At 44.7% G+C, this 14,829-nt stretch overlaps 1 protein-coding gene across 2 annotated transcripts in view; it reads right to left on the bottom strand.

The window, feature by feature from the left end:
- Positions 1 to 14,829, bottom strand: part of OPHN1 (oligophrenin 1) — a 118,195-nt gene that overhangs the window by 10,664 nt on the left and 92,702 nt on the right. Inside the window, exons 19-20 of one of the 2 annotated variants that reach the window (XM_070951838.1) lie at positions 4,208 to 4,355; positions 2,215 to 2,529 (exon numbers count right to left, since the gene is read on the bottom strand). In XM_070951838.1, coding sequence (XP_070807939.1) covers positions 2,215 to 2,529; positions 4,208 to 4,355 — 463 coding nt within the window. The remainder of the gene's footprint in view (positions 1 to 2,214; positions 2,530 to 4,207; positions 4,356 to 14,829) is intronic. The other variant, XM_070951839.1, reaches the window with a different exon arrangement.

Here is a 14,829-nt window from a genome sequence, read left to right as displayed (position 1 = left end):
CATCTTGGGGTGAGATGAGTGGCAAACAATTTGAATAAATAATAAAGTAGGAAAGGGCAAGGCTTGGCAAAGCTGCTCCCCATGTGAAAAAAATGAAAGGAATCTACAAGGGGTTGTGGGGTGACCAACATGCACCAATTCCATGATGACAGTTTGAGAGTCAATATTGCCCTCAAAATCTGCATGAACGTGAAAAGGAGGCACCTGGAGGCTTGCAGCAGGGTACACTTCAGGTGTGTGTGTGTGTGTGTGTGTGTTGCCATCTTGCAGGTTACGAACAGTCCCTCTCCAACTCCAAGGAAACTCTCCGTGCCCTTGAATGTTGCCAAGTTAAATGTTTATCCCAAGTTAAATAGGAAAGGCATCTGGAAAAAAAGGCTCAGCTGGGGGGGGGGCTTGGATCTTCATCCCCGGCGTTTGCCCAGGGTTGTCCCAGGCAGGCTGCTGCGCCATTCATGGACCTTCCTCAACCAGCTGGGACTGGTGACATTTACAGCAGTTCACATCTTGTCTTGATGACTGGAAGGAGATCCGGAAATTATAATTCATACAAAATGCAGTTGCTAAATTGTTAACTGGTGCAAAATGCAGAGATTACGTGAAGCCTGTTGTGAAATACTTATGCCAGTTCCAAATGCTTATTAAGCATTGTTTTACATCTGTATTTATCTTGAGTGTCCTAAACGCCAACGGACTGCTTCTCCCAGAAGGAACCCGTCCAGCTGTTAACATCTGCAGAGAAAGCTCTCTTGAAAAAGTCCTCGCTGTCCTTCCGGCACGCAGGAACAGACCATTTCCCACATTGCACCAAGGATGCAGATCACGTACTCCTGAAAACAGCAACGGGGCCCATTCCCTCCGCAAAAGCCCAGTTGTTTAATTAAGATGATTCAGAGCTTATCTTATTAATTTTGGTATATGTTTGCAATGTTTTGTTTTATTTTAGATTTTTTTAATGTTTACATTTTATTACCCTAGTTTTCTTGAGTGCTCACCTAAGTAGAAAGGTGTGGTACAAATTAAATAACCGAATAAGAGCGTCGGAAGGGACCTTGGAGGTCTTCTAGTCCCACCCCCTGGTCAAACAGGAAACCCTCTGCCATTTCAGACAAGTGGCCGTCTGGTCTCTTCTTTAAGACCTCAGTGTTGGAGTACAGGTAGTCCTCGACTTACGACCAAAATTTCTGTTGCTAAGCAAGACATTTGTTAAGTGAGTTTTGTCCCATTTTACAACCTTCCTTGCCTCAGTTGTTAAGTGAATCACCGCCACTGATAAGTTAGTAACCTAGCTGTTGAGTGAATCTGGTTTCCCCATTGACTTTGCTTGTCAGAAGGTGGCAAAAGGGGATCACGTGACCTTGGGACACAGCAACGGTCATAAGTATGAGTCAGTTGCCAAGCATTTGAATTTTGATCATGGGGATGCTGCAAAGGTCGTAACTGTGAAAAACGGTCATAAGTCACTTTTTCAGTGCCATTGTAACTGAACAGTCACTAAACAGTAAATCGAAGACTACCTGTAAACTTCTGGTGGCAAGCTGTTCCCCGGGTTAATTGTCCTCACTGTCAGGAAATTCCTCCTTAATTCCAGGTTGCTTCTCTCCCTGATGAGTTTCCAGCCATTGCTTCTTGCCCTGCCTTCAGGGGCTTTGGAGAATCATTTGACTCCCTCTTCTTTGTGGCAGCCCCTCAAATACTGGAAGACGGCTATTCTGTCACACACACCCGTCCTTCTTTCCGTTGATAAAGATGGTTTCATGGTCTTCTTATGGCTCCCTCTATTCCAACTGCCCTCGGACTGCTCAGCCCTAAAAATAAGGGGTTCTCTTTTTTTGAGCAAGGACACATAGAGCCACAATGCTTATTTTGGGGTGTTTCAGACTTGAAATGAGGAATTCTATTGTGGTTTTACATATCCCATCATACTGTCTGTAGCCCTGCCTTAAATAAAACTGTCATACCACAATGTGATTTCCTAACTCTCTTAAAAGTAACTACATGCTAGAATTAAAACGATTGAAAAAGTGAACGAATAAATAATTAGTTCATCTCCCAGCTGTGATTCTAATTCAAAGGATGAAAGACCCACTGGGCACACGGTTCACCCCAAATTTAGCTTGAACTGTATTGCAAAGCAAAGAGCCCTGCGGTGTTTTAAGGGCTGTGGGCCAGGATGCAGCGTGTCTTGGAAAAGAACCAACCCAGGAGGCTCACCTTCTTTGCAGCCAGCCCCAGGCCTTGGAGCAGGCTTCTTGGGGTGTAGGCTGGAGGCCTTCAGGGAACTGGGAGTTGGCCCGATGCTGTTGGCAGATTTACTGGAGAGTTTTGCTCCTCCTTCTTGGAGCCTGGACACCAGCTTTCCTACATCCACCTCTGCACAGGGTTCCCCGGTTCCCCGGTTCTCTGGGCTGGGCCTTCCTGGATCAAGTTCTCCCGGCCTCTGCAGTCGGCTACGCTGGAGTGGCTTCGGGACATCAGGGCTGATGGCAGCAATTACGCCATTTGGGGTCAGGCCACGGCTGTCCTCTTCTAGAGCAAAAACAACAGATGGTCAGTTCTTAGGGCATCCAGGCAAGTCAGAAATGGAGCGAAGCCTCTGCAAAGACAACAATGGAAGCCGTACGCTCCCACTGACGTTACGAAATCCAGCCGATAGCAAATTTCTTGATTTTTTCATTTGATGTCTCTGCAACTGTATTTTATTAATCTGCCCATCTGTCCTGATTGCATGTGATATTTTCTACTGAACCTGGATAGTGACTCTTAGCTATTCGTCTGGCAATCTGAAAGGGAAAACCCAACTCAAAGAATTCTGGCCACCAGGAACCTTTTCTGAGCCTACAGGTCATACATGAACAGTCCATTTCCAGGAGGAGACGGCCAAGTCAGCAAGGACAATGAAGATTTTTTTTGGGGGGGGGGAGGTGGGGGGGCTGAAAGAATGTCCGCCTTTCAATCCCCTAAAATTAATCCACCCAAAAAATTTCTACGTCAATATTGCCATGGAAATAAGATTTCCCTGTTAGTGTTAAAAAGGACTTCTTAAATATTTTCTCCAAATATATAAATCTAATAATTAGTATTAGTATAAGGAACAGCAAGAATGACTGTAATAAATAGGAAATATATTTATAGGGCTTGGGGGGTCTTCAGGGCGTGCTTTCATTTAGCTCTCGGGTGATGGCAATACGCCCTCTGCACCGTTAGTAGGATTGGAGGAGATGGTTTTCAGAAGCTGCTGCCAGGAAGGAAGAAGGTATGAGTAAATCCAAATTCATTTTTGCCCAATTCAGTAGGCTGAAGGGAGAGCCGTCACGCTTCCGAAAGGCTGCATCACCTCAACCCTCGGTTGTTCCAGGTCAGCTTGCCCCCAGCCAGCAGGATCATTGGCTTCAATTACCCTTGGAGCCCACCCCCCAGAGTGCAGGCATTGCAATGCCCAACTCTTGCACATGTGATGTTTAAGATGCTTGCCTGTTCTGGCTCTCTTCCCTCAAACCCCAGTGCTGGCTACAGCATGCCTATTCCAAGCGCCTCCCCAATCACCCTGAGGACAATGTTCTCCTACAACTTCAAACTTCTGAAGGAGCTAATGAGCCTTTGAAATATTTGAATGTTGAAGAACAGTGAGTACGGGTTTGGTCAGGAAAAGAGGCTCAGATTGGAAATCTCCAGTTCCCTTTACAAAGTGGCAATTCAAGTGGTCACTGGCTGCTGCTGTACCTTCGTGCTAGAGAATCCCAAAGGAACAGAACAATCCTCACACCGAGTGCTGGAAATTAACAATACCTTGAATCTTGGAGCCCAGATGTCAGGATCGCTTTGCTCCAAGTGCAAACCAAAACAACACAGGAGTCCAGACATTCAGTTTCCCATCTCATCATTGCCACAAACCCAAAGCCTAGGCAAGCCAGCAAGACCAACGTCCTCTGGCCTTATGGTGAAATTATGGCAGCAACATTTTGGATCTGTTGCGTGAGAAACCAGAGTTCATATGCTTCAAAGTTCCAAAAACTGGGATGACAATTTCCCTTTCAAAAACTGTTGCCAAGTTAACACCAGGATTAATTTCTCTTCTATTACATCAGGAGATATAATGGCATTCACCCCTTGACCCAACACCATTAGACCGTGATCCTAATGAAGCCCCAACCTCTACTGATGGAAGGATTTGTGCTATGAGGACACTGGGAACAAAAGAACCCACCTTCGCTTTCTTCCACAGAACCTCCAAAGAAGAGGGGTCTCTCTCTCAGGGGGCGCTTGGAAATGGTGATGGGCTTATGCCTTCGAGTGGCTACCCGAGGAGGTGGAATAGGGGGTGCAGCATTGTCTTCAGGCGGCCCAGAATAGATCTAAAAAGGAAAAAGAAGTAGATGGCTTTAACCTTTTTCCTGCTCTCTTGTGCAGCAGAGAGATTACAAGCGAATAAATACAGGTGTGTGTGTGTGTGTGAGAGAGAGAGAGAGAGAGAAAGAGAGAGAGACAATGAAAGAGAGAGAGACACACACACCAATGATGTGATAAATGTTTCATTGACTGAACGGGATGATCTTGATGGGAGAATATGCTTAGAAGCAATACAAAGTTTTCTGAAAGTGTCTGATGGATCAGAAAGAAGGTTCTTCAGCTTGGGCACCTGCAGGGCCAACTCCCAAGAAGGCCACTAACAAGGAAATAGAGCTGTAGCCCATTGTCGATCCCAGCAACTACCCTCATAGATGCTCTCAACCCCACTTTAAAGCCATCTTAATCAGCAGCACTTCTTGCAATTGGAATTCTTTAATTTTGGTATTGTGAGAAGGAATACGGAGTCCTAGTATCACACAAGGCATGAAACTTCTATCACTTTCCCCATCTGGGGCTTGATTTCATCAATATCCACAGTCACGTTACTGTTCAATTTCCTACTTTGCAGTGGCAAACTCCACCAGAGTCTTTATTTATTTATTTATTTATTTATTTATTAGATTTCTATACCGCCCTACTCCCGAAGGACTCAGGGCGGTGCACAGCCAAACAATAAAAACACATGCAATACAAAATTTAAAAAATAGAATAAAATCAAATTAAATAATTTTGGCCCTGACAAATTTAAAACCCCAAACTTTTAAAACCAATTTAAAATTGAATATATAAATACTAAAAGATATTTAAAATTTTAAAAATCTTTTATAAAAGAGGGGGAAAATTAGGCCAGGCCGGCCTGGTGAAATAGTAAGGTCTTTAAGGCGCGGCGGAAGGTGCGCAGATCCGGGATCCTCCGTATCTCTGGGGGGAGCTCGTTCCAGATAGTAGGTGCCCCCACAGAGAAGGCTCTCCCCCTGGGGGCCGCCAGTCGGCATTGTTTGGCTGACGGCACCCGGAGGAGCCCCTCTCTATGGGAGCGTACCGGCCGGTGGGAGGCTATTGGTGGTAGTAGGCGGTCCCGCAAGTACCCAGGTCCTAAGCCATGGAGCGCTTTAAAGGTGGTAACCAAAACCTTGAAGCGCACCCGGAAGACCACCAGGAGCCAGTGCAGCTCGCGCAGGAGAGGTGTTACATGGGAACGCCATGTCGCTCCCATTACCACCCGCGCGGCCGCACTCTGCGCCAGTTGGAGCCTCCGGGTGCTCCTCAAGGGGAGCCCCATGTAGAGAGCGTTGCAATAGTCCAGGCGGGAGGTGACAAGGGCATGAGTGACCGTGCGTAAAGAGTCCCGATCCAGAAAGGGACGCAACTGGCGAATCAGGCGAACCTGATGAAAAATCCTCCCGGTCACGGCCGTCAAGTGCTCTTCTAAAGACAGCCGTGAATCCAGGAGGACGCCCAAGTTGCGAGCCCTCTCCGTGGGGGCCAATGATTCGCCCCCAATAGTCAGTGATGGCGTCAACTGACTATATCGGGACGTCGGAAACCACAGCCACTCAGTCTTGGATGGGTTGAGCCTGAGCCTGTTCCTCCCCATCCAGATCCGTACGGCCTCCAGGCACCGGGACATCACTTCAAGGGCATCGTTGGGGTGATCCGGGGTGGAGATGTACAGCTGAGTGTCGTCAGTGTACTGATGGTACTCCACCCCGAAACCACGGATGATCTCGCCCAGCGGCTTCACATAAATGTTGAACAGGAGAGGCGAGAGGACCGACCCTTGCGGCACCCCACATATGAGGGGCCTCGGGGTCGACCTCTGTCCCCCTGTCAACACAGACTGCGACCGGTCAGAGAGAAAGGAGGAGAACCACCGCAACACAGTGCCTCCCACCCCCAACTCTTCCAACCGGTGCAGCATGATACCATGGTCGATGGTATCAAAAGCCGCTGAGAGATCTAACAGGACCAGGACAGAGGAGCACCCCCTGTCAACACCTTTGCCAACACCTTCCGACTGGAAGCCACAAATTCAGATCATACCAGTTTCTGTTGGGCAAATGACTTTGCACAGAAATACTCTTTTGATTCTTGGAATGAGTTTCACAACCCACTATAAGTTTGGGAATCAAGACCACACATAAGGTATATTACAACTCCAACTACAGAAGAACTGAATTCAGAACTGAGAGTTAGCAATCTGGGAAGCTGTCTCAAACCTTCTGAACTACCTGGCACCTACCACCGGCGAGGCTAGCAAAAATGTTTAAAAATATGTCTACCAAATGTTGGAAATGTAATAAAAACCCGGGCACCTGTGGTAGACGTGCCCAAAAGCAAAAAAAATGTTGGATGAAAATGCATACTTGGTTAGAAAAAATGTTAAAACAGCATATAGATTATAAACCAGAATTATTTTTGTTAGGCATAATACCAGAAATATATGATAAAGAAAATGTATATTTGATATTGCATGTTTTAACAGCAGCAAGAATTGTATTTGCATAACATTGGAAAAGGGAGGAAACACTCACGGAAGAAGATATAATTAAAAAAAATATTGAACTGTGCAGAAATGGACAGATTAACACTGAAGATAAAAGAAAAAGACACAGAATATTTTCAAACTCGGGACTTGTTTTATCAATGGCTGGATAAAAGAGGTAGAAATTAGGAACTTAATAAGTATTACTATGTAATCGAATTGACCCAGACAGTGTGCTGTTCATTAAGCACATTTGGTATGTAAAGAGAAAACAAATAATAATAAAAAAACCCTTCTGAATGGCCTCTTTGGAAGGGACACAGGTGGCAAAAAGTTTTCCCCTTTGACTGCAGCTCCTGTGCTCTCCACGCATCATAATTAACAAAATAGCTGAGGATTATGGAGCTCGAGTTCCAACACATTTAAAGGCGCAAGATTGGAGAGCTCTCTCCCTGAATTGAGTTTCCTGCAGATTGCAGAAGATTGGATAGAGGATCCTTGCAACTCTACCATTGTGAGATACGGTTCTGTGGTTGCAGGAACAAAAGGCAGGGATCCTGTTGCAATCCAGTGTGCCTCCCTCTGTCCCCAGCAGCCAGAAGGGAGAGCAAACTGCTGCAAGAGCTGCAATCTCAGGATGAGAACAACTTCACCTGCTGAACTTCTGCCACATGGCACAGCTGTGGGACTGCAACCCAGTCGGGAAAAAGAGTTGCCACTTGCTGCCCAAGACACAGCCAGCAAAAGGAAACTCTTTAGAACTCAAAGCCAGGAAGAGCCAAACTCCCTTTTATTCCTCTTTTTAGGAAAGGTGTTTCGTCTTTGTCAGCTGGCCTCTCTCAAACATCTTGAAAACACACCCTTTATAATAACAAAAAAGACTGCAGGTGAATGAGTTATGCAGGCAGACGATACCAAAAAACGTAACTGTTGCTAAATTATGCACAAAAAGTACATTTATTATTTTTGAGGTGGCATCCAAGCTAAAATGACTGTCAACAAAATTTTTTAATTATACATTACTGGCATTCTGCAGATCTATCAAGTCTGATGAAGTTATGATGAACAGTTAAAAAACACTTGAGAAACACTTTTATTTGCAGAAAGCAGCATTTGGAATTGGTGTATTTTTGTTTACTTTTTTCTACCTGATGTTCAGGTAGAACATCAAATCTCAGTTTGTCCCCTTCTTTTTTTCCTTCCTTCCTTCCTTCCTTTCCTTCCTTTCCTCAATCTTCTGCTTCTGAGTCAGTATTGACTTCTGACAACTGCCTGGACAAGTCCATCCAATTTTCTCAGCACATTTTCTTTTGGTAGAGGCCTGCCCCCACCCCCAACCCCCGAGGGTGACTGAAAGGGCTGAGAGAAAAGGAGGATTGGCCCAAAGTCATCCATTAGGCTTTGTGCTTAAGCAAGACTTGACTACGTGGTCTCCTGGTTTCTAATCCGGGGTCTTTAATCCCAATGCTGAGGGGATTCTCTAGTTTGGCATTTCTATTTTTATTTTGTTCCTTGAAGTTTGGCAAGGTTCCAGAAGTGGTTTGCCATTGCCTTCTCCTTCCTAGGGCTGAGAGAGAGTGGCTGGCCCAAGGTCTCCCAGCTGGCTTTGTGCCTAAGGCAGGATTAGAGCTCACAGTCTCCTGGTTTCTGATGCTTTGGCCATTCCAATGGCTCCCTTAATTTGGCATTGTAGGCATTAAACGTTTCGGTTGGTCTCCATACATCCTTTTGGTGCTGCAGAAGAGGAGGAGAGTTCTGGGATGTGGCAATCTGTGGTTTGTCCTTTCCCTCAAAATGTGACCTCAGAAATTAGGATAGAAAAGTATTGTTGGATGATTTGTTGATATATTTAAAAATAGCCAGTGTCTGGAAAATGCATTAAAATTACATTAAAGTTTTGTTCCAGGTTAGTGAGAAAGACTTTTGCAATTCCAGATTACTTAGTTTTGTCGGTCAACTTTCAATTTATCTTAAAACAAATAAAATGGTACCCAGGAACTTATTTTTTTTCCAATTTGGATGCCTGACCTTTCAGTAAAAGAAAGAGACAAAACTTCCACCACATTCTGCTCTAATTTAAACTGGAGAAGGGAAAAATAAATTGTGTAAACGTGATGTGATGATTTTTAAAATCTTCTCTCATGGAAAGAAATATGGCATCTTCTGCTTTAATTTCTCCAAACTAAGACTGTTTCCAAAACAATTTTCAAGAGTTTGTGGTCCAGCCACATTAATTAAGTACATATGCTTGTGACTTTCAGTAGAGTTGCTTCTGATTGGTACACAACATTTATTCTATACAATAGCAATGTGGGTTAGACGGCATCACCATCAGATGGATTCATAACTGGCTGACCAGCCATACCCAGGGTGCGCTCCTCAACAGAACAACATCTACGTGTAGGGAAGCACGCAGTTGGGTACCCCAGGGTTGTGTCCTAGGCCCAGTACTCCTCAACAACTTCATAAATGACTTAGAGGAGAGGATAGAAGGGGAACTCATCAAATTTGCAGGTGACATCAAGCTGGGAGAAATAGTTAAGATTTAGAAGTTAAGGTCAAGATCCAGAAGGATCTTGATAGACTTGAGTATTAGACTCTATCCAGCAGTTCAGTAATGAGAAAAGTAAAGTTATAAACTTAGGCAAGAAACGCCAAACTCACAGGTACAGGACAGGCGTCCCCTGGCTCAACAGTATTAACTGTGAGAGGGATCTTGGAGTCCTAGTGGACAACCACTTAAGTATGAACCAGCAGGTTTCAGCAGCTGCCAAAAAAGCCAATGCAGTCCTCAGCTGCCTCACTACACGGATAGCATCAAGATAAGTGAAACTACCACTCTATGCTGCACTAGTGAGGCCACACTTGGAATACTGCATCTCATTCTGGTCACCACAATACAAAAAAATACGCTAAGGCAGGGGTCAGCAACCTGCGGCTCTGGAGCAGCATGTGGCTCTTTCACCCCTCTGCTGCGGCTCCCTGACACTCAAAATATGTGTCACAACCGCCAATGTGCAACACCCGCCCGCCCACAATTTATTGAGCTTTTCAATCCCCGTTAAGCCAACCGTGGATAAATCCAAGAAAATAAAAGTTTCAGAAGAAAACAGAACATATAATTCAACTACATATGCCAGTTTTGTGGCTGCTCAAGAAATCGTCAGGCACGGGAAGGGTTTTGTGGCTCCCGGTATTTTCTTTTCTGTGGGAAACGGGTCCAAATGGCTCTCTGAGTGTTTAAGGTTGCAGACCTTCCTTAGCGCTTAACCTTAAGTTAAGGGAATTTAGTATGTCTAGCCTAACAAAAAGAAGAATAAGGGGATGACATGATAGCTGTCCTCCAGTACATGAAGGGTTGCCACAAAGAAATGGTGGCTGACTCATTCTCCAAAGCACCCAAGGGTAGGACAAGCAGCAGTGTGTGGAAGCTCTCAGAGGAAAACTCACCCTGGAACTAAGGAGAAGCTTCCTGACATGAACATGAGCTTGCAAGACCTCCAAGGTCCCCTCCACCTTTGGTATTCTGATAGTGAGAACAATTAACCAATGGAACCTTTTGCCTCCTGGAGTCCTAGGTGCTCTATCACTGGTGGGTTCCAAGAAAAGACTGGACAACCATTTGTTGAGCATGTATAAGGTTTCCTGTCCTGGGCAGGGGGTTGGTCCTTTCCAGGCCTAGGACTCCATTACGCTTGTATCCCCAATGGAAACAATAAACCCAGGTGCCCTTTCCTCCCAGAGGAATGGATCTTCTACATGTGGCATTCTGTAGAGGGCTTCCTGCATCTTTCATACCTTCCTTTTCCTCACATGTGAAAATGCCCCTGGCTGCTCATGTGGATCTCCAGGAAGTTCTTGGACACAAAGAAGAGCCGTCTCTAGTAACAGAAAAATGTCCCGTGCTGCTGGTTGCTTCTGGACAGTTGCTTCATTCAGCTCCCCTTAGTGGCAAAGGCATGTTGACAGGTAGCTTTTCTGAAATGACCTGGCTGGATAGGGTGAGGGTTCTTTCTCCAACTTTTACAGCCAGGTTGCCCCGCCAAGTAGAAGCAGACATACCCCCAAGAGGCAGCTGACAAGGACTTTTCTTTGGGTAATGAGAAGGATCACCTGCTCCTCTCCAAAGAGGCTTGAAGCATATCAAATCAAGCAACTTCTAACAGAGAATCAATTCGTTCATCCTCCATTTTTTAAAAAAAAGAGATCACCAAGGGACAGTCCATGGAACCAGGCAGACCAAACTAATGTGATCCATGTTTTCCATGGATCATGATGGCCTGCCAGGATATCCAGAAGTGATGACAGATGGCAAATACGTTCTCACTTTTGAGGGTCATTTTAAGGATGCGACATCTGGGCCATAAAGACACGGGGGCCCTCATGCCATCCATAAAGCGAATGCTCGCTGTATCCATCCTGCCCTCTTTTTACTGCTACTTTGGTGTCCAAGACTGCAATGGATACGTACAAGCTGTCAACAGAGATCTTGGGGTCAGTTGTTCCTCCCGTTTCTCCAGCCAAAATTAAATACTTTCCGTGTCTGGCAACAACACAAAGTTTGCTTTCAGAATTACTGGGCAGCCAGAGCATTTTAATAATACTGCCCAAATTTCATTTGCTCAGAATTCCTGACCACCAAATCCAAATATAGTAAAGCAGTTGCTAAATCTCTAATGGGTCCTGACACCAGGAGTGCCGCATTTGGGACAAAGAAGCGATACTGTTTTCCAAGGCTGGGACTCAGAAGAAGCTGGGCACCTTCCCCACCCAGAAGTCACAAGGGTTTTGACTCGCAAAAAGAAGAAAATTGTCTGTTGCAATTGAACGATTGGATGGCTGAAGAAAGTCCCTCCTTTATTTGATTTACTTCCTATCTCCTTTCTCTTTATATAGCACCCACAATAGGAATACTACAACTTATTCATCATATATTTATTCCATTCTATTCGATGCCACTTGATTCCAAACAACCCGGAGAACCTCTCAATACTATATAAGCATAATACAGCAACCAACAAAACCAAACTAGAAGAGAAGAAGAAAAAGAAGAAGGAAGACCAACACTGAGAACTTATTAGATGCCTCAAAGCTTCCTACCAAGCTTTCACCTTCCGTGGAGCAAGCCCCACCCAGTCTGGCCCAAGGCCTGGCAGGACAGAGGGGCCTCTAGGACCCTTGGAACGCCCTCAGGGCAAGAACCACCTGGGCTTCCGGGGGGGGGGGACCTCATTCCAGAGGGCAGAAGGGGCGCTTCCTGGGTCCCAGTAGAGGACAGGCTTTAATGGAAGGGAGCCAGGCCTGGTTCCAGCCCATCAGAAACCACGCAGGGCTTTGGGTGGTAATGAGCACCTTGCTTGACTCACCGCAGGAAAGAAACTGGCAACCAGCGCAGCTTGCAAATCAAAGGTGTCAGGTGGACACTGAGTTGTTAACCATTTCTAGTTTAGTAAACCAATAACATTTTATCACAGTCCTCTGATTCAGAGATAATAGGTAGCTGTGATTTAAATGACTGAATCCTAACACCTGTTGGACTTACACAGCCGCTGAACCAACATTTGAAACACTGCCACATATTTCTGTTACTGGGATTTCAGATCCCCTTCAGCCCAAATATTTAAATACTGCAATACTGGTAATAAATGTAACTGTCTCTAAATGTGTGCATGGATGGGTTTCATAGTAATTGGGCTCCAAAAATATGGTATTATGGAGATCAGCAGGACATACAAAAAATAGCGCCATTTATCGAAGCAAAATATTCCTGTTTCTTGGAACAAAATTCATACAACCCATAGACAGAGTTCTACAGAGAATGTGCTTCCCTGGATACTAACGAGAATCCAAATGACCAAGATCACGAAGACTTTTCCAGCTTGAAATCCAGACTGACTAGGGGCAGCCATTCACGTGACACGCCCCCACCCCCGACACAGACACTTTGAATTAAAAGTTATATTTATTTGATTCATAAGAGGGGTGATATTGATCTAATCTCCACTTTCTAGGGCAAGGTCTGCGTATCGCCACATACTGTTTCCTGTGGGATTACCTTTTAAATTTTAATTTTAGTGTACATGTTTAAAGCTGCCAAAGCAATAATTATCCATACCAGGGAACATTTTCCTCCGTCCTTTGAGTCTTCATAATTCGCATACAAATTATATACCATCCCTGCTTAAAAATTCATTTGGAATGTTTGCTTATGTGCAGGCTGAAGCATCAACTTCAGAACTACATTTAACAATCACCCAGCCTAATAAAATGTTACTAGCTTAACCTTATCAGAGCAGAAATTGAAGGCCAAGAAGAAACAGTCCCTTTTTTAATTAAAAGTCTTCACTCTGGGGATCAGGCACATGGTTTTCTTCTCCCTCTGCTGGCTAGAATCTCCTGTGAAACAAGAGAAATCGTGGAGAAGGATTTTCTGAAGCAAAGCTTGAGCCTCTTATCTGAAAACAAAGCACTTTGCTGCTGTAGCTGTTTCGGAGTTACTTTAATTCAGTGGGAAATTGTGTCACCCACCCTGCTTGGCCTTGAACGCCATTTATGGTCCTTGCATCCCATCAACGACTTCCAGTTATAGCTTAACTCCAGCCTCCCTCTATAGAACCAAGAGTGCAGCTGGCAGCCTCAGCAGACCGGCTGTTGGGTCTCCTACTTGTTCCATGTTTTCAGAAGTCTAGTTCTGAATTAGAAATAATCCAAATCAATTTTCCTCTTTTTGATAGCAACAGATGCTTTTAAATGAAGAGCCAGGAGCGAAGTAGAATAAATGTGCTGATCTGTAAGAAAATACCCATAGGCTTGGGGAGGTCCTTTGTTAGAGCCAACCAAATGGGAACAAAACTGTGGATAACTACCATATTTTTCGGAGTATAAGACGCACCTTTCCCCCCAAAAAAGAGGGTAAAAATCTGGGTGCGTCTTATACTCTGAATGTAGCCCCGCCCAGCCTCTGAAACTGAGTTTCAGTGGCTGAAAAAAGCCTCTAAAACGAAGCTTCAGAAGAAAAGCCTCTGAAACTGAGGTTTCAATGGCTGAAAAAAGCCTCTAAAACGAAGCTTCAGAAAAAAAGCCTCTGAAATGGAGGTTTCAGAGGCAGAAAAAAAAGCAAGGCACAGAGCTCACAACCAACAAACCTGTTGCTAAAATTCACCTCTGGGAACAGCTGAGCGGGGGTATTCCGGGAGGTTGATCCACCCACCAATCAGCTTTTTTCTTATTTTCCTCCCCAAAAACTAAGGTGCGTCTTATGCTCCGGTGCGTCTTATAGTCTGAAAAATACAGTATCTTAAATCGCTGGACATATTGTTGAAAGTACCCATAAGAAGAGCAAAAATCCCTGCCCCCGCCCCCCATGCCCAACTGAGCCGTGCGATCATCAGAGTCTTTTTTTTTCTTTTAAATGGCTCTGACGATCCAAGCTCTGACGATCCCAGCTGAGTTGCCAGCTAACCGGTAGCAAAAATCCCTCCCCCTCCCCCCCCCCTCAGCTTGCTTACCTTAGCTGCTGGTCGCAAGTCTTGCTGTAATCCCTGCAATCCATTGCATCAGCAAGCAACTGGATCTCCCTGCCTGCAATCAAGCAAGCAGGGAGTTGTGGACTTCAACTCCCAGAATTCCTCAGCCAGCAAAGCAAAGCTGGCTGAGGAATTCTGGGAGTTGAAGTCTACAAGTCTTAAAGTTGCCAAGGTTGGAGACCCCAGTTCTATTAGGTAAGTTTTTTTCCCCTTTGGGAGCTTTAAAAAAATAGTTAATTGGGGTTTTTTTTAGTTGTTCTTTTTTTAGACCTAGCCATTTAAAGTTTAGGAAGTTTTAAATTTAGCTGCTTTTATATAAAAATAAAAATAAATTCAAATAAAATAATATTTGTGCAGCTTTTTGAGATTTAATCTGTTTCTGTAGTGTTTCACTCTAACTACACAAACACACAAAATCTCACAAAGCTGTATGTGGAATGTTGTGTGTGTAAAGTGTGAAAGTTGGTT

This window comes from Pituophis catenifer, unplaced genomic scaffold (assembly GCF_029215685.1).
Source record: "Pituophis catenifer annectens isolate HBS135680 unplaced genomic scaffold, rPitCat1.0.hap2 SCAF_11, whole genome shotgun sequence".
Classification (NCBI taxonomy): Eukaryota; Metazoa; Chordata; class Lepidosauria; order Squamata; family Colubridae; genus Pituophis; species Pituophis catenifer.
Note: the sequence above shows the minus strand (reverse complement) of the source record. Positions and strands in the feature narration are given on the sequence as shown.